The 25,526-nt window shown below is 52.1% G+C and overlaps 8 protein-coding genes across 8 annotated transcripts; 4 read left to right on the top strand and 4 right to left on the bottom strand.

Moving 5' to 3' along the window:
• Positions 1-189: 189 nt before the first annotated feature.
• Positions 190-984, top strand: J4E93_006373 (uncharacterized protein; the record flags this gene model as incomplete). The annotated part of the gene is made up of 1 exon (XM_049344288.1): positions 190-984. The coding sequence occupies one exon, from the start codon at positions 190-192 to the stop codon at positions 982-984; it is 795 nt and encodes a 264-aa protein (XP_049198723.1).
• A 1,411-nt stretch (positions 985-2,395) lies between these two features.
• Positions 2,396-3,327, bottom strand: J4E93_006374 (uncharacterized protein; the record flags this gene model as incomplete). Its single annotated transcript, XM_049344289.1, has 3 exons — positions 2,396-2,706; positions 2,759-2,855; positions 2,905-3,327. 3 exons carry the CDS (start codon positions 3,325-3,327, stop codon positions 2,396-2,398), a joined length of 831 nt encoding a protein of 276 aa, XP_049198724.1.
• Positions 3,328-6,076: 2,749 nt separating this feature from the next.
• On the bottom strand, positions 6,077-6,568 carry J4E93_006375 (uncharacterized protein; the record flags this gene model as incomplete). The annotated part of the gene is made up of 2 exons (XM_049344290.1): positions 6,077-6,407; positions 6,459-6,568. The coding sequence occupies 2 exons, from the start codon at positions 6,566-6,568 to the stop codon at positions 6,077-6,079; spliced, it is 441 nt and encodes a 146-aa protein (XP_049198725.1).
• A 1,382-nt stretch (positions 6,569-7,950) lies between these two features.
• On the top strand, positions 7,951-9,627 carry J4E93_006376 (uncharacterized protein; the record flags this gene model as incomplete). Its single annotated transcript, XM_049344291.1, has 1 exon — positions 7,951-9,627. The coding sequence occupies one exon, from the start codon at positions 7,951-7,953 to the stop codon at positions 9,625-9,627; it is 1,677 nt and encodes a 558-aa protein (XP_049198726.1).
• Positions 9,628-12,084: 2,457 nt separating this feature from the next.
• On the top strand, positions 12,085-13,136 carry J4E93_006377 (uncharacterized protein; the record flags this gene model as incomplete). Its single annotated transcript, XM_049344292.1, is given in 2 exon segments — positions 12,085-12,088; positions 12,103-13,136. 2 exon segments carry the CDS (start codon positions 12,085-12,087, stop codon positions 13,134-13,136), a joined length of 1,038 nt encoding a protein of 345 aa, XP_049198727.1.
• A 176-nt stretch (positions 13,137-13,312) lies between these two features.
• J4E93_006378 (uncharacterized protein) lies at positions 13,313-15,286 on the bottom strand (the record flags this gene model as incomplete). The annotated part of the gene is made up of 3 exons (XM_049344293.1): positions 13,313-14,097; positions 14,459-15,086; positions 15,137-15,286. 3 exons carry the CDS (start codon positions 15,284-15,286, stop codon positions 13,313-13,315), a joined length of 1,563 nt encoding a protein of 520 aa, XP_049198728.1.
• Positions 15,287-21,518: 6,232 nt separating this feature from the next.
• J4E93_006379 (uncharacterized protein) lies at positions 21,519-22,367 on the top strand (the record flags this gene model as incomplete). The annotated part of the gene is made up of 4 exons (XM_049344294.1): positions 21,519-21,531; positions 21,586-21,663; positions 21,710-21,842; positions 21,971-22,367. 4 exons carry the CDS (start codon positions 21,519-21,521, stop codon positions 22,365-22,367), a joined length of 621 nt encoding a protein of 206 aa, XP_049198729.1.
• Positions 22,368-23,461: 1,094 nt separating this feature from the next.
• Positions 23,462-25,391, bottom strand: DBP9 (ATP-dependent DNA/RNA helicase; the record flags this gene model as incomplete). Its single annotated transcript, XM_049344295.1, has 3 exons — positions 23,462-23,725; positions 23,776-24,415; positions 24,472-25,391. The coding sequence occupies 3 exons, from the start codon at positions 25,389-25,391 to the stop codon at positions 23,462-23,464; spliced, it is 1,824 nt and encodes a 607-aa protein (XP_049198730.1).
• Positions 25,392-25,526: the final 135 nt, after the last annotated feature.

Raw genomic sequence — 25,526 nt, forward strand, 5'->3', positions numbered from 1 at the left:
GAGCACTGACTGCAGCCCCTCACCCTACCGCCCGACCGCGCTCTTCAACCACTTCCTCTTATTTGCGCGATCAATCAATATCAACACGGATCAGCCGACTACGCAAGCGGCATCCAAAAGGCCAAAGATACTCAGAGCCGTACTACAGGACGGAGCGGACCGCCCCGCCCGAAACACCATCAAACACTCATGGCTATCTCATCAAAACAAACATATGGCCAGCTTTTGTCGCGATCCCAGAAGAAGCGAATCGACACATGGATCAACAATCTACCGTACGACTGGCAACTAGACAGTGCAAACACAGCACTTCTCGCTCCTGCGGCGGTATACGAAGATTGGCTTGATTGGGCAAAGCCTAGGGCCCTCTCATGGCTCGCCAGACTGGACAAATACGAAAGGCGGTTTCGAGTCGCTGGAGTCGCCTACCACAAGGTTCCGTATGCCCTTCGACGCTCAATCGCTACTTGTAGCTCGAAAGCGGTCGAGCAGACTGTGTGTTCACGCCTCAGCCAAATGTTCGAAATCGGCCGCCCGCGCTCTGAAGAGCCGTTCTTCCACCCCTGGGACGAAATCTTCGACGCTGCCTATGCAGTACTGCAGAAATGGGTTATATCAAGAGGCACTGCTCCGGAAAACGTCGATCAACTTCGCGTACTGGAAGCTGAATGTGAACTCACGCTTTCTCAACTGGCGAAACCACTCCGGAATCTGGAGGCTGGACTGGTATGGGTGGAGGAGCAAGTGGCGAAGCTCGCCGAGCGCTCCGATCTTGATGGAACTGAGGCGCTGGCCGCTGAGCACAGTCGCGAGGGTAATATGTTTCGGATGTGGGTACAGACCTTTTTGGAACTTGAGCATGGGGTGGTGAAGTCAAAGTCTGCATACACGGAAGCTTTTGTCGATGGCGTGGTGGAAGACGAGGGAATTGCGAAGGACCCGTACTGGACTATGTTGGCGGTTACTGACGTCGAAGGTTGGTGAGACGGTGGGTGAACGAAGTTTAACACGCTGTGCAGACTACATGTATACTCTAGGGGCGAAGTTTCACAGCGCTCGCTGCTGCAGCTCTATATCACAAGATGTAATCTCATCCTATCATTTCCCCCAGCCACTGCAACCGGAGCTAATCAGGGAGTACCAATCAAACGTACCAGTCGTATCGCCAACATGTGCCCAAACTGCGAACCCGTACCTCCAGAGCGAGCCGACGAGGAGGCCAAGAAAGCCCGTACCGGTATCCAAGAAATCGTTGAACGCGCCGATAGTCTTCTCAATCTATGCAACTCATTGGAAGATCGCTATAGAGAAGCCGGCGTCGCCTTCCACAAAACCCAGCGCGCCGCCCGCATCGCCTTGGAACTCAACGAGGATCTGGACGTAAGCCGTTACACAGCCCTCAACAACGCCTTCATTGTTCAAAGCTACGAAGAGATCTTTGCTCCTCTCAAGGCTTTGGTTAAGAGTCTCACCGCGCTACGCACCAAAGCGCAGTATATTCCATCATCGACCGAGGCTCATAACCTCAAGTTCACGCTGGAGTTCACGCTGGTTCCTGCGATGAACGTTCTGGTCTCGGGCTATGAGACGTTCTCGAACAATCTGCGTAGCCTCGAACAAGATGTGCATGAACTAGATGTGTTCAGTAGGCAGCACTTCCAGTTCAACGATCAAGGCGAGCGTTGTGCTTGGTATGATCCCGTGTTGGATCTAACGAATGGCCAAAGGACTGTGCGGAGCCATCATAGGGAGTATGTGTTGTTCGCCGATTGGGTTTATAACTTACCGGAAGCGCGACGTGCTCTGGCGGTTCAACATGAGATCGACGGGCTACATGCATCTCGTACGCTCTTCGAGGATAGGCTGTTTGCTTATGCGATGGATTTAATTTGGCATGCGAACGAGGGGTATGTTGTTGAGAGTGCGCATTAAAATCTTTGCCATCACCGGTGTGGGATGCGCATATGATAGGAGTTAGAATTCTGGATTTATGACCAGTAGAGTAGGCAGTGCTGAAAATACATGACAGTGACGAGCGCCGCTGTCGTCTACGTGATTGCCTTCCCCTACCCAGCCAGTTTATCTGTGGTGTGTGGCGAGTCTTCTCATGATGTCACTCCTTCGAAGTGGCGTTTGCACAACGTAGGCACAAAGCTGGGTTGCTATGCTGAGTCCAGTCTCGAGCCAACCCATATCTCCTCTACCTCATGACCCACATGGAACATCTGGCGACTACTGGGGCAGTAACGGCTGCTAAAAATTTGATAGAATCGTATGTATTCGACAGGATCCAAGTTTTGGCCGCAGCTTGCAGTTCCGTTCTGACCATGTAGTCTCCCAGGGATATCGCAAATTTCACTTATCTAACCCTTGATATCACTCTTCACTTTCATATCTAGCCTATTGCTCGAGGCCTTCTTTTTGCCCTTGCAAGAGCACTTGCCGACATTCGAAGGACAAGAATTGGGGTTGCCACGCAGAGCCATTCTGTACGATGGAGCAACCTTCGGCGGGGCCGTAGTACACGCTTGACAGCGTCATCCGAGCGAAGAGCAGCCCGAGGCGGAGAGGAGGGGAGAACAGCAGCCGGATCTTGGGTTTCGTGCTGCTCAAAGCCATCGAAATGGGCATTGAGGAGTGCATCGGAAAAGAACTGGTCTTCGTTCTTCCTTGCAAGTTGCAAAGCGCGGCGAGAAGTAACGAACGCTAAGAAACCGATCAGCAATGAGACTTGATGAAGACTGGGGAGCGCTCATACTCTTAAAACTCTTGATGTGCTGACGGTTGGCTTCGAGCTGTTGATGGATCGAGTTCCAGCGACCCTCCACTAGAAGCCTCGGATGATGAAAGTATCGCTGGGTGATCTCAGTGTGCTATCAATGAGAGACAGGGCAGCCGACTTACGGCTTCATGCGAGACCTGTCGCAACAGGACCATCTTCAGGTGAGCCACACCACGCGGAACGTCGAAGACGTCGTTATCAGGGCCATCCATGAACTGACTTGCCATCCTCCGACAATAGGCGGCTCGCGTGTTGCACCTCTCGTTGAGCTTGAGCATGAACTCGTCGACGGTGCTCTCCTGCTCGGTCATGAGAAGCCTCGAGGTAGAGGTCGGCACTGTGATTGCGTGTTGGTGAACCATACTGGAGCCAGTGTCAAGAGCGGATGCAGACTGACTTGTGGGGACACCTTGGTCGACAACGTACGTCAACGTCGCTTTGAGCTGCCACTCGGGTATGGCGTCCATCGTGACGAGCCGCTCGATGCGGGAAGCCCTTTTGAGGAGCTTGTACGGCCGTCTGGGCTTGAAGCGGGTTGAGGCCATGGCGGCGGGGTGGGGTTGCAAAGTAAATTCTCGACACGATCGCGAGAGGCTTCTCGCCCTTGTTCATAAGGATACAGATAGTATCTTTAGTGAGGAGCGCCTCTTCCAGCAGTGGTCGAGCAGCGTGTCCATGCGAGAAAGCGATAGCGTGCTCATCCGCAGTGACATCTTGTTTCTTCGTGCCTTGGCCTTGATAGGTGAACATAGGTCTCTCATTGTTAGTAGCGCACAGCAACAGAGAATGTACTGCTTACACAGCAAAACAGAATCCATTTCTGCACTCAACAACAATGAACATCTGCACTTGTGTGTGCACGAATTCCCGGTAGTCTACCACAGGGATTGCTGCACCTTCATGAGTGCTGGTTGGCACTGTTCAAGAGTCAGAGCTCTGATGTGGAGGGGCTGTAAAGGGCTGGTTGGCATCGAATCGAGGTTGTGGGACAGGGGGTGCAATCTCTAGCGGGACCCAGTCGAAGAACACCCAGATTTCCCCTGATTGCTTTTAGTCAAGACTTGTGCTTACCTGGGTCTCTACTTACCGTCATGGGCACACCAATACCATCTCTGATACTGGTCGTTGAACCATAGATAAAGGTACCTCTGGAATTGGTGATTCCACTCAGGTTGGGGTTCGGTTGGATCTAACTCCTGTGGTTTCTTCTCCCGTGGCATTACCTGCTGTGGTTGTGTGCGAGGGGTTTTGATGTGGCATTTTAGACATGATAAGCTTTCATGGGAGCAGATGTTTTCCGCCACCTCTTCTGGAGCAGGACGTCTCAAAGGATCCCTTAGCGTCATCAAAATGACGATTTCCAGAAGACACAAGAGATTAGGCGGGATCTCTGCAGTGAGAAGTGAGGTATGGAGTGCGTCCATGATTCTCGAGTAACCTTCGGTCGCCAGGTCCTCATGTTCGATCAAGCGACTGAAGCGTAAAAGCATCTCGATAAAGACGCAACCCAGGGAGAACACATCTGCGGCGAAGTTTCTTTCGTCGTATTCAAGTACCTCGGGCGCACAATACCTTCGTGTCATAGACTCAGGCCTTCCTTCTGTTGTACATTGTCCATCTTTCTTGGTGTCTTTTGAGGCGCCGAAATCAGCGTAGACGACAAGGCCCTCATGAATCAGTATATTCCCTGGTTTAATGTCCTTGTGACGGATGCCCAATCCGTGCATGTATTGAAGTCCACTTGCTAGGCACCCAAAGGCCTTCTCTAGGACTCCGGTCATTCTAGCTACAACAAAAGGTGCTGTAGAGTCTTCATCCAGCGCATCAGCGTAGTTATCGAGGTATTCCTGCAAGTCGCCTTGGTCTGCAGCTGGACGCAAAATTAAGCCACCTGAGCGGGGTGTTGTGTATGTGGCAAACAATTCAATTACGTGGCGATGAGAGTTCAGAGTCCGAATGATGGCAGCCTCGTTGTGATATCGCTCTTCCGCCTCCGCTCGGCTCTTGGTCTTTCCGCGGGGGAACTTGATCACCTTCCTTGCGAATATTTCCTTCGTTCTTTTGTGTTCCACCTTTTCGACGATGGCACTCCAACCCATACCCAACACCTTTTTACACTCGAACGGAAGGCGCTCTTCGGAGTCGATGACGTAGTCACCATCCTTTTCAACATCGATCTCTCCGCTTACCGAAGAGACTTTGAGTGATTCGGTGAGCACATCGACTTCGTCGATGTCGTAAGTGTTTTTTCCCATCGTGGATGTAAATTTACGGTGAACTTGAGAACTTCTGCGTCAAGTCAGTGTCAATCCGAGGCCGCGTCATGACGGGTAGACAAGCCTCTCATCCGTTCACCGATATAAACAATATTCGCGCGATGGCTGACAGCGCCGGTTCGTAGTCGCGATAGCTCGCAGCTCGTCACATACATTAGCGATGCTGCACACTCTGAATTCTGGTATTAAAGAGCCGCTGTGGGTGTTGATGGGGAAAGGATGAGTTGGCGCAGGTAGGCGCAGAGCTTGACGCGGGGCCAATACCGGTGAGCTTGCCGTGCATACAGTGGCGTCGACCTGAAACAACGTCATTGGTGCTTTCTCGACGGTCGCTATGCCACAATCTTGAGTCTCGGCGAGACAGATCAGCCAATGGGACAGACGCAAATGCGAGTCTCGAGCAAGAGGCACCTGTTTGAAATGACGACCTCACGAACGTGGCTCTCGCATTATATCCAACTACACCAACATGTAGCATACGAATATAACGTATTCAGTGTTATACGGGCGGTCTTATGAAGGCTTGACTCACGGGGAGTATGTGCAAGACGTATCCAAGGGCAGGATATAATGGTAGAAGTACCGGAGAAACTGTATGTAGTCACAAAGGTTGTGTGTTAATTTTTGGTTCACTGATCTGTACAGAACATGTAACAGCACAAGTAGAGAATTCTCGTGGCAAGATTTGGGTCATATGGAATGATACTCCTTTAGTTACCAGTGAACGAGTAGTGATTGAGTAGTCATTGAGTAGAAAGACACGGCAACAAATACAATGTATCTTGTTCGTGGATAGCTATCGCTGAAGGAAACGTTATTCGAGAGTAGCGTATTTAAGCAAGAACAATACCACTCAACCGTGATAGGGCAACATACAGTAAGGAGCGACATCATAAAACCATGCGAACGGGATCATCATAATGAGAAACATACACCGAAAACGTATCTTGCCAGAACATAAGAGAGAAGATCTCGGTGTTTCGAGGGGCTGCGCCTCAGGAGCTGTCCATATAGTATATCAAGTCTGGGTCACATCGGGGTCTTGAGTTGAATCGGAGTTCTCCTGGTTCCAGTACCCGAGGAAGGTAGGCAGATAATCCGGATGAACATATCCAAGGCTTTTGACCTTGACATTGAACTGTATCGGGTGGTGGATAGCGAAGTAGATCCTCGATGCTGGGACTAGCGGCTGTGTATTGTCGTCCATGACGATCGGAATTGCAGACTTTACGAGTGGCGCTTCACCAAGCACGAGTTGCGGTGTCGACCCCCAGGAGTAGGCAATAGCATGCTCATCTGGGACTACCCCACGTTTGGTGGTACCCTTGTTGTCGTAGGTGAAGATCGGGCTGTAAGACATTAGTCGTGCTGAAACACAGGGCAAAGTATGATATGCATACACAGCGAAGCAGAACTCTCGTTTCCGTTTGGTGACAATGAACCTCCGTACCTGCGTATGGACGAACTCATTGTATTTTACTTTTGAGAGATTGGTATTGTAGTCCGCCATGGGGTTCAGAGAATTGGCGCCTGCAGCTTCGCTAAAAAGGACTGAGAAGACCTGCGAATTGTGAGTGAGCATTACCTTGCCTCATATCCAGGAGTCTACTACCCACCGTTCCTTCATTGAAAAAGGTACTAGGTTTGACGTAGAACGCTAAAATACATCAGTTTCGTGTCAATGACAAGACCTCCGAGAACTGACAAGGATCAAGCGTCTCATAGTGGCTGTTGGGTACTGGGTTTTGCGCATTGTAGTTGCCCTGTATTCTTTCGCCTCGTCCACTATTGTGGCGTCCGTAACCAGCAGGCCCACCTCCAGACGATGTCACCGTTTGCACCGAGTCGCTGCGTATGTGCAGCTGCGTCACAGGAACCCAATCGAAGAACACCCATCCCTGGCCTATTCCTGATTAGCTTATGCGCATCCTAGGGGATGGCCACAGACCTTCCACATAATGCTTCCAGTAATAGCGTTGGTATTGTTCATCCAACAACGTGATGAGGTATCTCTGGAAATGGACGTTCCATTCAGGTTGTGGTTGTTCCATGCCGTTTGTGGTGCCACATAGTCTGTGCGACAGCTCAGGCGGTACAACGCTGCGCTGCAGGTGTTTATGTATGCGTGGTCAACTGACGCAGTCGCGCAGAGCCGCATGCTAATGCGACAACGCCAACTCGTCTATTGCAATAGCCATGATGCCGAAGCGACCCCCCTACAGATGGCGATAGAGTGAAGATGCAGATGGGTTGGCGCGGGCGAGGCGATGACAGGCTGGCGATCGCCCATGTGCCCGTGCCGAGGATGACTAGCAGGGCCACTAACACGCTTTTGCGCCCGGCCCCGTCCACGGGTGAGCGCTGCTTTACGCTGTTATCAGTCAGTGCATGAAACCCTTGTGCCACATTTTCGGTCCCGCCATTCGGGAACAAGCAACAACTCTTGGGGCTCTCCTTGCGGATCAATGCGAATCAGCGTATCTGCACGGGCTTCGGCTGATTACAAGGGGATAATACCTCTGCTGCTGCCGCTTTCTACTGCCCGAGATGGATCGATATCACTCTAGCCTCGCATCCGGCCATACCAACGAGGGATGCAGTACGAACCACAAGCCACTGGTCAGTATGGCCTATTTGCTTCCGATAGATATGACCTCCAAAACTCTAACGACCATAGCGCACATCTTTGAGACTTCGACATCCAGGAAATGGGTCGGGTCACCGCATCCGCCAGATCTTATACGTCCAGCGCGTCCAGCGGCATCGCCAGACCGAATCCGACTTCATCATGTCGTTCCACACTCTGTCAACTATCGAAGCGTCGGGCTGCACAGCAGTCGCAGTGATGGTCAGAACGACACTGCTCAGCCTCGGCCGAGCGTATCGCCTGTGATGATGTACCCTCCTCCTCCACCGCCGCCCATATCAATTGCCGAAATAAACGCTCCTCCACCACCTCCAATGCCTACGCCTTATGGACCTCATTCGAATCTCATACCGGAAGCATCGAGGCGTGCGGCATTGAATAAGCTAGATAATGAGCAGCAATCGTTGCGGGATCTCCGTGACAAGTTGGTGGGTTCGCGTTTCTCCGTAGCCGCGATGCGTAAAGAGCTCCACAACCTGCAGATAGAGAGGAGTGCGAGAGATGGCTACGTGTTCAACCTGTTGCGCCAGTACTTCAACGAGAACGGTGGTATTCTACCACGGCATATTGAAGAAGCTTTCAATGAGGAGTCTACACAAAGAGACCGTCTTGGTCTCTTGGAAGCCAAATACGACGAAGCTGAAGCACGCTATAATACGCTAGAATGGACATACTCCCGCAGAGAGACAAGGTTCGTTGAAGAAGTTTTGAACAACAAACTCGTGCCCGACGAATCCGTTGACCAAGCTCGGAGTGCAGAGAACCCGGAAGTTCAGCAATTGACCCGCTTCATGACAGGTTCTAATGACTTCGATTTAATAAAGTCTGATCTCGCAGCTTCTGGTGACGGTGTTGAGGGCAGGGGTAGAACGCAGCTATCCACATTTCTAGCGGAGCAAGCTTTGATGGTCCCACAGAAAGCAAGTACAGAATTTCAACAATCTCGCTCGCAATGGAGCAACCAGAGCGACTTGACACTAGTCAATACGAAGATTTTCGACGATCTCCACCAGACACACGCTCATTTACGCTGGGTAGAGAAGATGAATAAAATCGACGGATGGCTGCTTGGAGTCGTGGATACCTCGCCCCTTCAAAAGCTTTATCTGAAATCGATACATGACTTTGGTTTTTCAGACACAAAGGTATGGTGGGAACGTACGAAATGGCTTCTGATACAAGACTATTCCAAACATTTCCACACGGGCGATTCTACGATTTCCATTCCTGCTGCAGCCCAACATGTGTCCAAATCTACCCGCGAAGAGATGAGCCAGGAACTATCTGTTCTTGAACCTCACAGCACAAGTCAAATGCTGCTTGGTATGGAGCCAACGAATGTGTCCGAAGTTGCTTATATACCCAATTTTCTCGCGTCAAGCAACTCCTACGAAACGCTCAGTCAAACAACGACACCCCGCGAACTATCAGTCGCTACTAGAGAAGAAGCCAAAAACCCGAAATATATTGCCCATTCACCCCGTCAAATTTCACCAAGGAGCATCATCAGCGTCAACGACGGTCGTCCACACCTTAGCCATCGCTATACTCGGTCGCTATCGGTCGCAGTGGGGGCTGGGGGTCAGACGGAACTAAGTAGCTCGAACATGACCTCCATATCTCTACAAAAGAGAAACGCGGCTCATAGACGCCACACGTTGCCCGAGATCAAGGGAGCTGAGCCTATGGAACCTCGACGTCCAACAACGAACCCCGAGATCCCTCCAGTCTCGCCAAGCGACGTTCCATCGCCTCCAGTCCACCCAAAAAGTGAAGAGCTCCTTCTAAGACGTTCAGGCCAGTCCGACAACCAGCTTCCCAGACACTCGGGATCAATACGATCTTTCGCAGCAGCCACTCCACAATCCGAGTCACCACAAGGCAACCAATCATCGTTCGTAAAGAGATGTCCAGTCATGTAGAGTCACTGAGCATGAGGATGTGCGTACCATTCCTCTGCTTGATGTATCCACTTTTCCTTCACTGCGAATACTTTGAACATCTCTGGCGTTCTCATATACGATACCATGTACAAACATGTAGAAGGTTCTTTGTTGCATATTAACAGGCTTTCCTATCGGTGTTTTATTTCGTCTCGGTGTACTTATACAGCACAAGTTTCATGGAGATCAGTATCATAGGGAGTTTGTTTGGTAGAGGTTTCCTAGTGCCTGTACCAGCAGTAACCTTTTCACAATACCAGTAGGCACACTCTCTTTTGCATACTGTATATATCCAACTTTGGAACACACCCTTCCGGGAGAACGGTGTTCATCGTGTGCTGACATGTTGACTACTGGAGCCAACAGCAACCGTCGAAGAAGTACTACACCACTGTGCGGGACTCGCAGGCCATCTGATGCCCAAACAACGCAAACTTATGGAGCAAGACAGTACCGCCCAGCCCTCACTACAACTGCGCTGCCACAGTCATAGCCAATGGACGGTAGCTGAGTCTCGCAGGCAGTACCCAGCCGGATCACCTAGGCATGCCGCAGCCTTGACGTACATCTGTGACGCATAGGCGTCCGCCACGCGTCATCACTATGAGTACACAGCGCCGCTTTGACAGTGGAAGTGATTTGCAGTCTGCAGCAGCAGTCTGCAGCACACAATTTCTTATCATCCGCGCGAAGGCTACAGTCGTACCCCGCACTCGCAACCCTCAGGTCTAGCAAATCGCTGCAGCAACCTTGCATTCCGTCGACATGGAGAACAGCGAAAACTATACATAGGCAGGCTCGATGAGCTCGTTTGGATGGACGAGGGACGAGGGACATTAGCCAGGTTCCGCAAACGTCACTTATCTCACGGTAGCAGGCAATCAAGCAAGGACCAACAGGCTTGACAGGGCGATGAGATTCCAACCCGTGAATAGATAAATCCAATTAGCTACACGGGGGCTACTTGCAGCCGAGCCCGACACCCTCAAGCTTTCACATGCGCCATCTGCACTTCAGCTCCGGCATGCCGCAAAAACCTCGAATGCTTCCTCTCGTCCTGGAAACGACGTTGAAATAAAGTTATACCGAAAATAGGGACGAGAGGCGATCTTATTTAGCGCTTTCTGTCCCATAAAGGTCCTTCAGTGCTTGAGAATTCCGGTGAAGTTGTTCTGGTGGGACGCATTCCGGTAGGGGCAGCAGCCGAGACCCAGCGCGCGCGGAAGGAGCGTCCCGCGCTCGCACCCGGCCGATGCAGCCCCGTTGCACCGCTGCCTGAGAGCTAAATCATGACCACATGTCGTTTGCGATCGGTGCGGGTGAGGAAGTAGCAAACACGAACAGCCGCGTACGTGGCATTGGAAGAAAGTGGGTTATTCCGAAGCAGCGCATGCAGCGCATCCAACTGTTGTGATGTGGCCCCACACAACCAATCAAGCTACCCTTCCGGCAGCTCTGTATCAGGTGGCTTCGTTAATGGCGTTTTGCCTTTTATTAGGCAACCGGGCGCTGTTACGATCACTCCAGGCGAAGGCTTTGGGCAAACTTCCAAGGTTATCACAGCGGTAGCCAGGATGTATCACTTAAGATGTCTGAACGGCGTGACTCTCGACTAAAGCGACAAGACAACGATGCTGAGGATTGCCTATAGCTTGCCGTTCATCGACTGCCGGCCCACCCCATACAAGGGAGAAACTGAACACCCAGGAGCCTACGTCGCCGTTGGACCATCAACTTCGCAAGCTTCTATCTTGATGTAGGCTCTAGGGTGTTCCTTTGAATGGGGTGGGCCCTCTGAAATGCAGCCTTGTGGGCCTGATGTGACGACCGGTATGTAATGACGGGGCGATATCTGACTCGTCCAACCAGATAGTGACCCACAAGCCACGTTGCGAATGCTTGCGGGTACCTCTTGTCCGACAACCCCTCCGCCGCCGAACTCCAAGCCATCGCGGCAGGAGACCGTAAGTCACTCCAGCTCACTTGCGAAAGTCTACAATGTGCTAACGAATCTAGTCACCCAGATGGATCTGCATTATGACGCCGGTCAAGTCGCCACTGTCCAGGCCGTCGCCGCTGCTCAGGTCGTCGCTGCTCAAAGCCCTCCAGTCCCCCCGTCAACTTAGACTTGACCCTGCATGAAGCCGTCTCTGCTAGGAAGTGATGAAGGAAATTGGTCACAGGGCGAATAAAGCCGCCATAAACAATGCAAATCCTCGATCTTGTCTTGTGTCTTTTTATAATTGTGAGAACTGTAACAAGTGTAGCACGCTAACTTAGAGAAAACTAAACAGCCTAGAGCCTACGTTAACGTTAGGTCACCTACTTTAGAAGTTTTTGTCTTAATGTAGTCTTTGGATCTGTTTAGTTTTTTTCTCATCGGAATTCCTTTCAAGGTCGCCTTTCAGGATGAAGGCTAACTGATGAAGAACACCGATGGGTACAAGCACAAAGCCCTTATGAAGCTCAAGGTCGGATCTTGGTTTATTCTGTCCGGTACGCTCGCCCACAACAAATGGGTAGACATGGGTAGTTACCTCGACTACCTGAAGGGTCACCCCTTCACCGAAGAGGAGGACTTCGCTACTGTCTTCCAGGGTGAGACCTATGCGGAGGTGAAGGACCCCACACCCGACCAGATCGCGCTGCTGCAGCGCTTCTTGCAGGCATTGACGATAATGAGATCCGGCGCGATCCTGACCCTGCCGCCCTGCATCCGGTTGCAATATCCGGTCACTCTTGAGGACGCACACGCGCAGGAAGTAGCCAACATGACGATGGACTATATCCAGCTGTCTGGAATGCAGGAAGACGACGATGACGAGTGCACTTTGGGTTTGGCAATTGAAGCGCAAGTTCACTCACTCCATCCGCTACTCGTTCCGGACGAGATGAAGAAGGTGTGGAGAGCCGGTGAGCGATTCCAAAGGGCGGCGAAACGCAAAGCGAGGAAAGGCAAAGGCAAGGGCAAAGCAAAGCCTCCCACTGGGGACGACGAGTATGACCCAAAGGGGCCTGACTGGAATCCCGAGAACGAGGTCGACGAAGCGTACGAAGAAGCCGCGACAAAAGAAAGGGCCAACTTGCTCGATGTATTTGTCCACGAAGAACACGAGTCGGCGGCTGCAATGAGGGCCAAATGGTTAACGACGCTTTCGAGGTGGATTCAAGAACAAGTCTTTGACTCTCCACACGTCGTGGCGTTGGTGGAGATGCTCTACAACCTCATCAAGAAGCGACCAGAAGACAAAATCATCGTCTTCTCACAGTATCTCAGATACCCTGACATCATCAACAAGGGATTACGCGTGCGTCACAAGGTTGAATGTCTCCGCTTCGATGGCACCATATTGCCGAAGTGCCGGACAGCTATCGAGAAGAAGTTCTTGGAAGACCCCCTGTGGCAGATTATGTTCATCACCGCAGGGTGCGGTAGCGTCGGGCTCAATCTCACAGCCGCCAACATCGTCGTTCTGTGTGAGGAGTAGTGGAACGTGTCCAACGAGAGGCAGGCCATATGCAGGGCCTTCGGGCAGGGTCAAGAGAAGACCGTCATGGTCATTAGACCGTTCGTCTTCAACTCGGCTATCGACAGGGAGATTGCCAAGAGGCGCATGGCCAAGTTGGATGTCGACAACGACTTGACCAAAGCGTTGATGCACAATCATTGCTTGACGACATCCTTCTTGAGGATCGCGCATGCTTGGTCGTACGAAGTCGGCATAGAATTTGGCTTTGTGCGGGTCGCCTCGAGGCTCATAGCGGCGGCCTCGTCGACAGCAACCTGTATCCAAGGCTCGCAGATGCTGATGGGGACGTTTCCGCCTGAGAGCTCAAGCTCCTCCAGGGTCCTCTTCATACGGAAGCCGGCCTTGAAGCCGATGTCGCGGCCGATCCGCTCGCCGTCTGCGAAGGCAGTGTTGATGAAGGTAACCATCGTGGAGTCGATATCGTCGTACTTCGCGTCGACGAGGGTATAGATCTGCTCTCGAAGTTCCGACTCGTGGGCTTTGTGCGGTAGCAGGCGCTTATCTAGTTCAGCGCGCTCGATCTCGATCTTTGTCCGCTCGGACATGAACTCATTGAAAGAGAACTTTTGGTCGGCAAACCGCTTCATCTTCTCGAGTATGTCCTTGCACATCCGCTCAACCGCGCCGCGTTCAAGCGCTCGAGCCGCGTCATCGCTCCGGTCATAGCTCAGATGTGTATCAGCAATGCCGTCCTTGTGCCTCTGCACCAGGTGGGCGGCGGCCGCGTTTTGCAACCTCGCCAACTCGCGGACCTGATGGGTCTTTTCATTGACAAACAGAGTCACATCGATGTTGTAACCTTTTCCTTTGAGCAGGTAGGCAAGCCAGATGTTGTCGTTGGCGGCTGACTTGAGGTCGGTGATGGCTTTGTCCTTGTCACTCTGGAGGCTAGCAACATCGGCCCGTATGGCTTTGTTCTCTGGAGTCAAAGTCAGTAACAAGGGACCACCAAGGGTAGAGCTCGAAATCGGACAAAGGCACATGATACATGGAGAATCCGAACAGGCCTGGAGCCGACATTGGAACAGCGATACGCAATTATGAAGATGCTGAGTTGATGTAAGCATCAAAGTAGTTGTTACCGTCCAAGGAAATCTCTAGTCTGTAGTCTACATCACAACAAAACGTTGCAACGTATAAGATTTGGTATTGATGTGGGCTCCAGGGTACCTCGAAAATAATATTAATTATGCCAGAACTCCCGATAAAACGTTGGTCTGCAGTCTACATCAACATGAAAAGCCGCAAAGTAGAGGGTCTAGCGTTGATGTAGGCCCCACGGTATCCGGCACTGTCGGAAAATGAGGTGATTATCCTTTGCTGTCCGTTCAGGGCGTCGCGTCTCGTCCCGACATCAGCGAGTGTTGCGGGCTCGTTGCGGATGTCCTTGAGCAGAAGGGCGCCAAACGTGATTGACATGTCGTGTCGCCCGACCTTGTACTGCAGAAGGGCGAGCTCATGGTTTAGGCCCTTGTGGATGCCTTGCTTGACAGAGGTCGACACGTCGACTGACCGCCAGTTGGCTTTGTACGGAGTCGACGCGTGTGGGGATGGTAAAGTGGCTCGCGATCCAGGGGGCGGGGCTCTGAACGTGACTATACTGCCGGGCGCCACATCGAAGACAATTGCCCGCTGCTCCGTTGGTGGTTGTAACACCAGGAGCGCGAGTTCGATACGATGGCGGATAGCTCGGCACGCCGTCGCCAGTCGGTCTCGGCCGAGCGACTTGCTGTCGTGCATGGTGGCAGCATAAACAACAAACTCGAGACTGTCGGCGGTCTCTTCCTTGGCAACCAGGATCCAAACTTTGTGGATGGCTTTGTACTGCTCAATGACCGCTGAGGTCAACACATGACAGGGATGTACGTGCTTTCGAACCAGCTCAGCTGGCCAGTGGACTGGCGCGGACTGCGCATGTTAGCGGTGCAATCAGTGTTCTCGGAAGACGCGATGCATACTTTTAGCTTCATCCATCTCCGCCGAGCTACAATGTCCTCGAATTTGTTCTCTAGGAAGAACTGAGCGAGCTCTTCTTCCCGATGGCGCCGTTCCTCTTCCTCCGCTGCCTTCAAGTTAAAAGCGCGGATCTTGGGCCACTCCGGAGCCATAGTTGGTGTGTTGGTGCTGGTGTGGTGGGTCTCAGCTACCGTAGGTACTAGAGACAGCAGAGATTGGGCAGACAACACGAACATCCTGTCAAAGTGTCAGACATCTCTTCATAGATCTGAGTTGACATGTTATCATACCATTGCGCCTGTTCAGTGTGTTATGGCTTCGTGCTGATACCTATTCGTGCCGTGCTTTCGCAGTGTACGAAATCTGCTCCAAAACGCGTCCATTTCACTTTAGGGCAGTATTCTCACAAGATTCCTGTATGCTGACGATGTAGAGTAGCCGATACTCATAAAATGGTGTCTGTCCTGGTGCCCCATTGCGATGATTGCGATGATGCCCAGGTGGTACTTGGGGATGTGAGTGAGAGGTCGGGGGTCATCTGCCTGGTTGACGCGTTCAGCACAGGCCCATGACGCGGTCCAATTGCTTATCGATAAGCCTTACAAAACAATGTGGGGCAAGCTGCGGTGTTAACACAGCTGGATGGCATAACCCCGCTAAACACGATCTACGCAGTGCTTCTCTCAGATCGTTGGTCACCCAGCTTTGCCGTTCTATAGGATTCCCCAGAGCGCGTTAGTATATTTCGAAAATCAAGGATGATATTTACGTATATGCACTGACTGAGTTCACCCTTGTTGCGGAGAGCGACAAATCGGCGTATTTCACTGGAAGCCGTCTCACCATATTGTACACTGCTGGAGTGCGTTGAGTTTTCGGGTCTTGCCAGCGTTCATCTGGCCGGCAGGTTCAGTCCAAACTGAATGCCGCGCAACTCACCCCTCGCCAGATGAGGATGCGTGGTTGGAATCGAGGTCGTCCAATTTTTCCACTGCTCAAGCTGCCCCAAATCGACCAGCGCAGCTCGAACCAGAAGACAGTTTACCAACAATGAATGAGTTCTCAATTGAGCACAACGATGACGACCAAAACCACTCCAATGCCAGCGATCCAAATGTACTATGAGATCTGATGAAAGTATATAATCTGAGGTTCTACCAAGACGCAAGAACACTAGCAACACGATGAGGAGTGTCTCGAGAAGCTATGTCAAGCGACAGTTCTCTACCTTTTGCCACCATCCATGCACTAGACACTCTTGTTTTTCTTGACTATCAGCTTCGCTTCCACGTGTCTTGTCGCGGACTCAGCCGCGGTAGAACTTTCTCTTGAAGCTTGACGATGCTTCAGCCACGACATGGATGTATTGAGCCACCGCTTGGGTTACAAACGCATACCCTGGTAATACGTACATATCCTGCAAGCCTTCCTGCAAGTGCATCTGGTCATGAGTCACACGTTCTTCCCAGGCATATCTCATGATATATCTCATCCACCAATCAACAGTCGATATATAGCAGAGCCGCAAGCCTTTCGGCCGCGCTCGTACCAGCACACCAATCTGGAATTGACCCTTTCACCCATGTCACATTCCAATCTTCATCCCTTTCGCGAGCAATACCCAGCTGCTAGCCAACCGATTTCAGACTTCTGGTCATTGTACTATCGGCCAGCAGGCTTCATAGCCCGTTCAGCCGTATCTTCAGCCGTGTTGCGTCGCTCACCGATATAGATGCCTTAGCGCGGCGATGATTGGTCAGTCTGAACGGGCTTATTGCCACGAAAACAGCAACCAATTGATCGTGCGGGGAGACGCAAGTGTCACTGTCATCTCCGAAGTGAGATGGCTGCCTCACTCATCTGTCGCGAAGTGTCTCGTTTGCCGACGCCATTAGACTTATGCGGCCTATCGCAGCCGAATAGGCAGATACGTGGTGGTAAGACCTGCCTATGCCCCGTTACCAAGACGCAACGTAGGGCCAATCTGATAATAAGGCAATAAGCGACATTGTGCCCACGTCGCGCGGGGTTATAGGGCAAAACCGGTTATACGGCAGCGCGCGGGTAGCCAAACAACTGGCGCATGCTGCAGGCTATAGTCACGCGTACAATGCTGCGTACATGCCGTTCAGCTTTGCGCTGTGAACAGTATATCTTTCCGGAATGAGTGGGTCGGACGGTATTCCCAGCCCTACAAGCTGCATGCACTCACATGGCCTTAAACTTCAGGCAGTCGCTAGGGCGGCGGCGTGTAAGACGGGAGCTAGGCGCCCTCTTGCATGCCGCAGTGGGTCGAGTGGGGTCCGGCGGCCCGTTGGAACTCCGGTCGATGGGGCGGTACATGAGGCAGCATCAAGCGATGCCGTGTCGTTCTCTCAATCTTACTCCGCGGTTGAGTTGCTGGGAAAGTGACAAATAGATGTCTGCTACCTAACTGCCGTGCCATCTGATGACATATCACGACCAATAGTATTAGCATGTCAATCCCGAAGCTCATGCTCACATACGATACCTATCAATACGCCATTGGCGAGCTTTTGCAACTCCTTCCAAATTGAGCGTACCGCGCGGTTGGCGATCATCGGTAACAGATGCTGTGCACCCGTGGCACCCCGCCGGGACCGTAACACCGGCAGTTGTCTTTCTATCGGGCCGAAAGAACAACGGTAGCCTTACTTTCGGGCTCCGATGTGCTGACACCGGGTCAGCAAGGCATCCACTCCCACGTAAGTATGCGTCCTGCTGATCATCTCCACCGTCGGAGACATACAGCTGAGCCCGACAGTGTGGTCGGCCTGAGTACCAGCTCGCATGACGCCTGCAACTAGTGGATTGACCCACCACTTTCCTCTTTCAGCTCATCGACGTGGGCGAACTGGCGTTTCATGAGGTCTCGGGTTGACTAACATGACATGCAGATGAACCAGTAGATGTATTGAGATACCGGATAGATGAAGTAATAACCAATCGCGAACCACCAGCGAAGCCAACAAGCCCTCCCGAAAGCGATATCTGCCTGTTCGAAATGTACTCTCGTAATCGCAAGTTGTTAAAGTATACAGTATTAGAACAATTCCTGGTAATATGTAATTAGAAGAAGGTGAAAAGTAAGACTAACCGAGCAATATTGCTGACATCTGCGGAACAGGGGTAGATGGACGAGCTACGCCACTGACTGCTTGCGTGCATGAACTCCTGGACGGTGCATTGCGATTGATGGAGTGCTTTTACTCCTCTTGTTCTTGGACACACGGAGCCAGCCAAGCCAGCTGCTCGAGCTCTTTCGTCTCCCTGACGGTGATTGAGCATTAGACGTAATCGTGCTTTCGACGAAGGGCGGCGTCGCCCTCATATCAGAAGTGGGTGCACTAGGTGTGTGCACACGAGGGCTTGGCAAGGTAGTCCGGGTCTCACTATCCAGAGTTGGCTGAACGCGTATGGGTTTCGTAACATCCGAGTCGGTGGGAGTTGACGCATGAACATCAGGAAGCCTTGGCTGTGTTAGATGGCAATGCTCATAGTTTGTTGAAGTCTTCGTAGCCGTCTCCTCAAGACCCCGTGATATTTGCGCTGGAAGTTGCATATGAACACCGAGACTATGCCTGACCGCTAGCGCGCAGCTATGATGATGATCCACATCTGTGCCTTGGACGCTGTCTTTCCGCTTAGCCGCATCGCTGTACTCGGAAGGACAAGTACATCGAATTCGATCGGCGACATCGTCAGCCGGAATGCTACCTTCATTTCGCTGCCGTATATCCGGAGATCGCCCATTGGAAGATCCTATCAGGCAGCCCGTCTTTTTTCCCGTATCATCCAACCGATGATGCCGTGACAGCGATAGTGGTCGAGGTGACATCGACGAAGCTTTCGAATCATCTCCTTGTGGCATCTCGCCTAGCTCGAGGGGTTTCGTACTGCCATTTGTTCGATCGGAAGGGTGCATCTCTTCTCCATGTGGCAGTCGCAACTCAGAGGAAGAAGGCGCGCTTTCCACAACGTCTATATCTCGACAAGACACAGGTTCGTGGCTCGTTCCGTTCGTAGAAGTCGCACAACGCTCGTTTCCGTCTCCGGTCTCAACCAGGCTATCATTGCTCCAGAAACGTGTTGCCCGCGCCTTCCAGTCGTCATCGGTTAGGTTCGCTACTTCGCGGTCTTCCAGTGCATTCAAATATATGCACTTCTGCACGGCGCTGCTCTTGAGATATGTAAGAGACCATTCCCGAATCTTCTCTTTCGTCGTAGGGTCATCCTTAATTATACAGACAGCGCTCTCAGTCTGTGTTCGTCGCATCGATGCTGAGCATGGTTGCGCAGCTGCAAAGTCAGGCACCGGGTCAGAATACCGTCTAGCCAAAGCCAAAGCCGGTGCTTCTCGAACTCCAGTCATAGCTGCTACTTTCAATTGCTGGGCGCTAGCTTCGCATTGTGAGAGCTGATGTAAAATCTTGAAATAATCGCTTGTAGGTGCCGCAGGATCAAGATCAGAGGGCTCAACTCCATTAGCAAACAGCACCTCACCTCCCTCCTGCCACACAATATTTGATGCGTTGTTCTGCCGAATTCGGTCAAATCCCTGTCGTAATCTTTCTACCTCTGCAAGTTTAGCGAAGTATACTTCGCTCGCTGGGATGAGCGGAACTGCAACGTCTAGAGTAGAGACCGCCGAGCGCAAGGATGGTGAGCGAGTAGGATGCGGTGTCTCGGAAGAGTCGCCTGCATCTAACCATCCTGCTGAGTGTGTAGTGGAACCAGGATCTGGCAAGAACGGCTGCAGCTGCGGTGTTGATAGGTGCAAAGGAAGATCATGCGTTTGGTCTTGAGAAGCAGCAATGCCTTTGGGATCGTCCTCGTTGACAATACTCCAGATATCGAATTGATAGAACCCATTCTCTTGATCCATGAATCTCCATTCAGCCCCGGTAAGATTGCGTTCAGCTTGCAGATAATCCTCCTCGATTTCCCCTAGAATGTCACGGGCTTGCGCAACGGCGTTGTAGGCGTCGATTATAGTGTCCGGTAGCCCATCTCTAGGTTGGTTGACGAATTGTCGTAGTCGGTTCATAAAAATGACTTCAGCGTCGCCAGCATCCACCCGCTTTAATCGAACATTGCGACTAGCAGTCCGCACCCTCTCACGCGTGACGAGCAGCTGCCTTCGAGCTGAAGCTAATTGGTCTTGCAATTCTGACAAGCTTTCCAACCGGGCCTCGACACTAGCTCGGTCTTGTTGGGTTCGTGTCGTATATGCTCTTTCGACCTCTGTCGAAAAGTGTTCTTCCATCTCGCTTCGACAGTTTCAACAAGGTGTAGATGGAAGAAAACTTGATCAGTGCTGGTATTACGGGGGATCAAGTGGTCTTTCATGACCGAAATGACAGCGTGATATGGCTCTCAAGGACGACCCTTGCAACGTGCTCAGCCTTCCCCTTGAGCATTGGCAAAGATGAACACCTGTCAAGTTCCGAGGCCTGTCGGTCCCCTATAAGACCGTAGGTGGCAGATAAGTGGCCGTGAGGTCCACGGACCAGCAAGCGCGTGTGTCCGTTCCGGTTGTCAAACACGAGAGGAGCTGAAGCCGTGCAGCCGGGAATTGATTTGCGCTCGGATGTAGTAACACAATAAAGCGAATCAGCATATGCATGCAGCATCCCGGCTTATCTGGTGACGATACTTGTGTGCGGGTGATTGGTGCGTGGAGGTACAAGCCCATTCCACAGGACATGCCTGGGCCGTGCCGGTTTTGAAAACGCAAAACCGGTCTAGCCCAGAAGTCGCCTTGTTGCGCGTCGAAAGCGTCTCTGTACAGTACGCGCCTGCTCGACATCCCAAGGAAAGCAGATACAGCGCATATGCAGGTTGTTGCGGAGGTGGAGTCGTGCCATTCCAGATTCATGGCGCGCATCACACCCTCTTCTGCTGATCCTTATGAGATAGCAGAGCCGCAACGCTCCCGCTTTCCCAGCTTTTGCGCATATAAGACATACCTTCAGTCTCCGCGAAAGTAAGTGCCACTTTGCAGGGATATCAAACCATCCGCACAGGTATATCGAGCCAGCCTCGAAAGCGACTCCAATTTGATTGTGTGCCCAGACAAGGTTAGGAATTCGCCCAGTTTGAGCCTCATTGTCGCAGTGAAAACGCCCGACATGGCGAACAACGGCCAAGGGTGGACGTGGAGCCCCGAACACCAGAATTACTACTATGTCACATACGATCAGTACCGTCAGTTATGAAACGTCTCAAGCTGACATCCAGTCGCTGACCCCTCTAGAACGCCCTGTTTACCATTGGGGCCAACAGTCTCAAGCCTACGTCCAACAAGCTGAGTCTCACGCGCCTGACACGCGTCTCAGACAAGACTCAGCGATAGAGCCGCAGATGCCCGAGCCAGGTATGGTGGAATAGTCATCTGGCAGCAAAGCAGACACTGACTTGGTCTTTTCAGCTCCCCAAGACGTTCGTACGCTACAAGGGTTCATATCGGGCACGCCACAGACTGGGTGGTACGATCGTCTAGACACTTGTCAGTACCTGGAGACTTACGCAGATTTCTTCTAACACCAAGCCAGCTTATCGAATGCGGACTGGTCAGGAAGCGCGAGAATTTTTCAAGGTGGGAAAGGTCTTTGCCATGCTATACACTGAGACAGCAAGCGACACCTCCGTACAGCACCCCAACGACGAAGCATACACAGTGATACGGTTCGGTCAGACCGCACACACTAATATCCGCCGGTTTGTTGTTGTGGAAGTGAAGCGGGGTTTCGTAAACGCTTGGTAAGATTCAGTGCAACTATCGGAAGTCGCGACAGAGTGCTGATCCATTTTAGCGGTATTGGTACCTATTCTGGTCGTGGAACTCTTAAGGACGGATGCAACCCAGCCGAACATACGATCGTGTACTTCTCCGGGACTGATCCTGCATCATGCTACATTCCCGGCGAATATGAAAGCGGCATGATCAAAGAGCCAATCGAGGTTGTGCCTGCTGAGCCAAACGAGAGGATCAGGAGAGAGTCTCGCATCCGATTTGGCAAAGTGTATCCAATCGAGATGAACGTCAAAGTCAAAGACATTGGCCGAGTTCGCGAAGACCATATCAGTGCACTGATCAGCTGCTGGGCGCAGGAAAACCATACGCCAATCCTGGCGTATACTCCTTCATCTTCGACCGCCTTTTCTTCGAACAACTGGTCATCGGGCGGGTTCTCTTCTCAGCGTGTGTAATTGCCTCATGGTGGTATCTGATCGGCGAGAATTCTGGCTGTCCTTATGAGATCACGAAACTAACGGCCGAAGTATTCCATATTTGCCTTGACGAGGTCCGGCACGCGAGCGTACCGTCTCTTTGGCTTTCCCATTATCAAATACGTTATATATGACCAAATTGAATGACTTCCCCTACGTAACTAGGTGCCTTTTGTGATCTGGTGATCTGGAACGCCGTGATAGGTCTAGTAGGTACCGTATTTCTCCTATCGCGGGACGATGGATGCCGAACGCAGGATGCCGAGTGGCAGTGTTCGATCGAAGCGTATGCGGGAGTTTCGCGATTCGGGAGGGTTCGAGGCTGCGATATCCGGATGTCAATACACATTATGCATGCTCTCTCGCTACACGGTCGCATGGGCACCGGTACTTCTCAGACGATGAAGCGCGATTACTGGAAATGCGATGATCCGTCGAGCACGACTTTGAAGCCATAGGTCCAGCGGCATCGAGGCGCGGTGCGTAGCTGCCAGGGTCGCCGGCGCGGTATCTCAGCCGTGGTGGAAAGGGGGTTGGCATGTGAGATAGGTCGCATTCGCGTTGACGATATTAGCAGGGCGCTCGTCAATAGATCGTAGGTGCGCAAGAGTGTTCGAGTGTGGAGGGGTTGACGATTGGCAGGAGCGGAAGGCGGCATCGGTCACGCGCCATCTAGTGGGTCCACACCGCCGCGCCCATCATCCAGATATAGTACGGCATCGACACCAAATATTGCAACGTTCCACGCACCGACATGCAATCTGTAAGGCCAATGCGAAGAGAAAGCGCGGATGCATCCGTTACATGAAGGCCCATGCTCAAGAACATGTCCATCGGCGCCGTAATGGCCATACCCAATTCTTTCACCTTAGCATGATGCTCGACTTCGTCGGTGTTCCCATTATGTATGCGCAGATGAGATGAGAAGTACTGAGCGGTGGCCACATGGACACGAATGGCTGACTTGTAGATGGCACGATCATTGGAAGGAAAGCTCGCTGATGTATTTTGTCATAGATCTGGTGCAAGTCTACTAATGACATTCAAAGAGAGCTGGCCGAGGACGTAATGCCTTATTTCCTTCCCTTACCCCTCGCATTGAACGTCTTCAAGGGGTCGACCTTGCCATTCCTTCGTACCACTTTCCTGCCCTTGCCCTTGCTATATTGCTTCTTCGCCCTTGGTATGTTTAGGCCGACAAAGCCGACATCCTGCGGCTTCTTCCCACCCGGTAGAAGATAATCGGGAATGTGCCGCAAGTGAGGTTGTATTCTCGCGGGATGGTTGAGAGTTTGGTCGTGGCGGAGATGCGCGAGCGCTTCAGGGTTCTCTTCGAACTGTTACGATGTTAAAATGAGCCAGCAGTGAATGATGCGGATGAACTTACGTATCGCGACAGCTTCTGCGACTTGGCCAGCTCCATGTGAATTTCCTTGATACGTGCCTCGCGGATGGCGATCCTGGTCACCGACTTCAGGGCATCTGCGAACCGGTATCGGAATGGCTCTAATCGTTTCATGTCGAATTGGTAATCCTCCAGCTTTTGGCCCTCTTCTTGATGCTGCTCTACCTTCTTCAGAACCTCTTCATCATGTTCGCATCCAGCAAATGTAGTCGGCTTATGCTTGCGGTATTTCTCCTTCGGGATGATGAACGAAATGGCCGTGCCAGACTTGCCGGCTCGTGCTGTTCGTCCAATTCGATGGAAGTATGATTTGTAGTTCCCGGGGAAGTCGAAGTTAATTATACAGCTGACGTTCAGGAAGTCGATGCCGCGAGAGACGCCGGAGTCGGTCTCCTTGTCCTTCTTCGCTTTCTTCTTTGGTCGCGACTCGTCTTGCACGCCAACGACGTCGGTTTCGTCCGAAGCAATGAGGATCTTATAGAGATCTTTGTTGAACTCCTCCACGATATGTGTTCGAGACGCTAACGGGAGTTCGGAGTTGAGGACGATCGCCTTGATGCCGAATTGCTCGAGGAAGAGTTTGACGCGGTATGATCTGTCGACGTCGCCAACGAACACGATACTGGAGGGAGAAAGTCAGCGAGTTTCCCCAATGTAGTTGATGCCGGTGTTTCTTACCTCTTTCCATGGACCAGATTGAGTTTCATCATGGCGAAAAGCAGGAGGAACTTGTCGTCCTCTGCCACCTTCAGCACGTATTGCTTGACCTTCTGCGAGTCCTTATCCAGATCCTGGAGCTTCAGTACAACGGGGTCTGTGCAGAGCAGGCTTCCAAGTGCCTCAACATCCGTTGAGAGGGTTGCTGAAAGGACGATCTTCTGGACACCGACAGGAATCTCCCGGGCGATGTTCTCCATGTCGTCTGCGAACCCGTAACCGTTGATCAGGTCACCCTCGTCCACGACAAGCGTCTTGATGTCGCTGACTGACATGGCCGAGCTGTTGATGTTTGCCCATGCTCTCGCTGGTGTCGCGACGACGATCTCTGGTTTATCCGCGAGTGCTGCCTTGATGACGACATCCGATTCCTTGCCAGCGATGTTGCGGACCCGAATCGATTGCCCACAGTGTTGTGAGAGCGATTTCGCGACTGTCGCGATTTGTGAGCAGAGTTCCTTAGTGGGCGCCAGGATGAGCGATTGGCCTTTCTGCTGCAGCGTCTTGTGAAGGATGGGCAGCAAGTAGGCTCCCGTCTTTCCGGTACCTGTTCCCGAACGCGCGAGGACGTCACGTCCCTCTAGTATCAATGGTATGCCTTGAGATTGTACTGCCGTTGGCGATGCCCATTTTAGGTCGCGGATCGCTCTCAGAAGACGGGGCTCGAGTTGTAGTTCGGCAAATGAGGCGACTATAGGTACTGGTTCGGCAGTAGCTTTTGCATTAGAGCCCTTCTTCTTCTTCTGTGTGGAAGCGGTTGCAGTCGCAGTCGCGGTTGTGGTGGATGTCGCGGGTTCGGGCGAGCTGCGGGGCTCGGATTGTGACTCGTCGCTCGATGTCACTTCTGGCACGTCGTGCTCGTTGAGTTTGCGCTTCGCCATCGTGTCGGTATTTGATTCGTATCTACGGAATGTGGTCGCGTCGGTGTTCGTCGAGGTTTGCGCTGCTTGCATCTACCAGTTCTGAACTTTTTTGGCGCTACTGCCGGGCGGCCTTGGCGCGACCCACAGCGGAGG

Source organism: Alternaria ventricosa, assembly GCF_023758065.1.
Source record: "Alternaria ventricosa strain BMP 2768 chromosome Unknown scaffold_10, whole genome shotgun sequence".
Lineage (NCBI taxonomy): Eukaryota > Fungi > Ascomycota > Dothideomycetes > Pleosporales > Pleosporaceae > Alternaria > Alternaria ventricosa.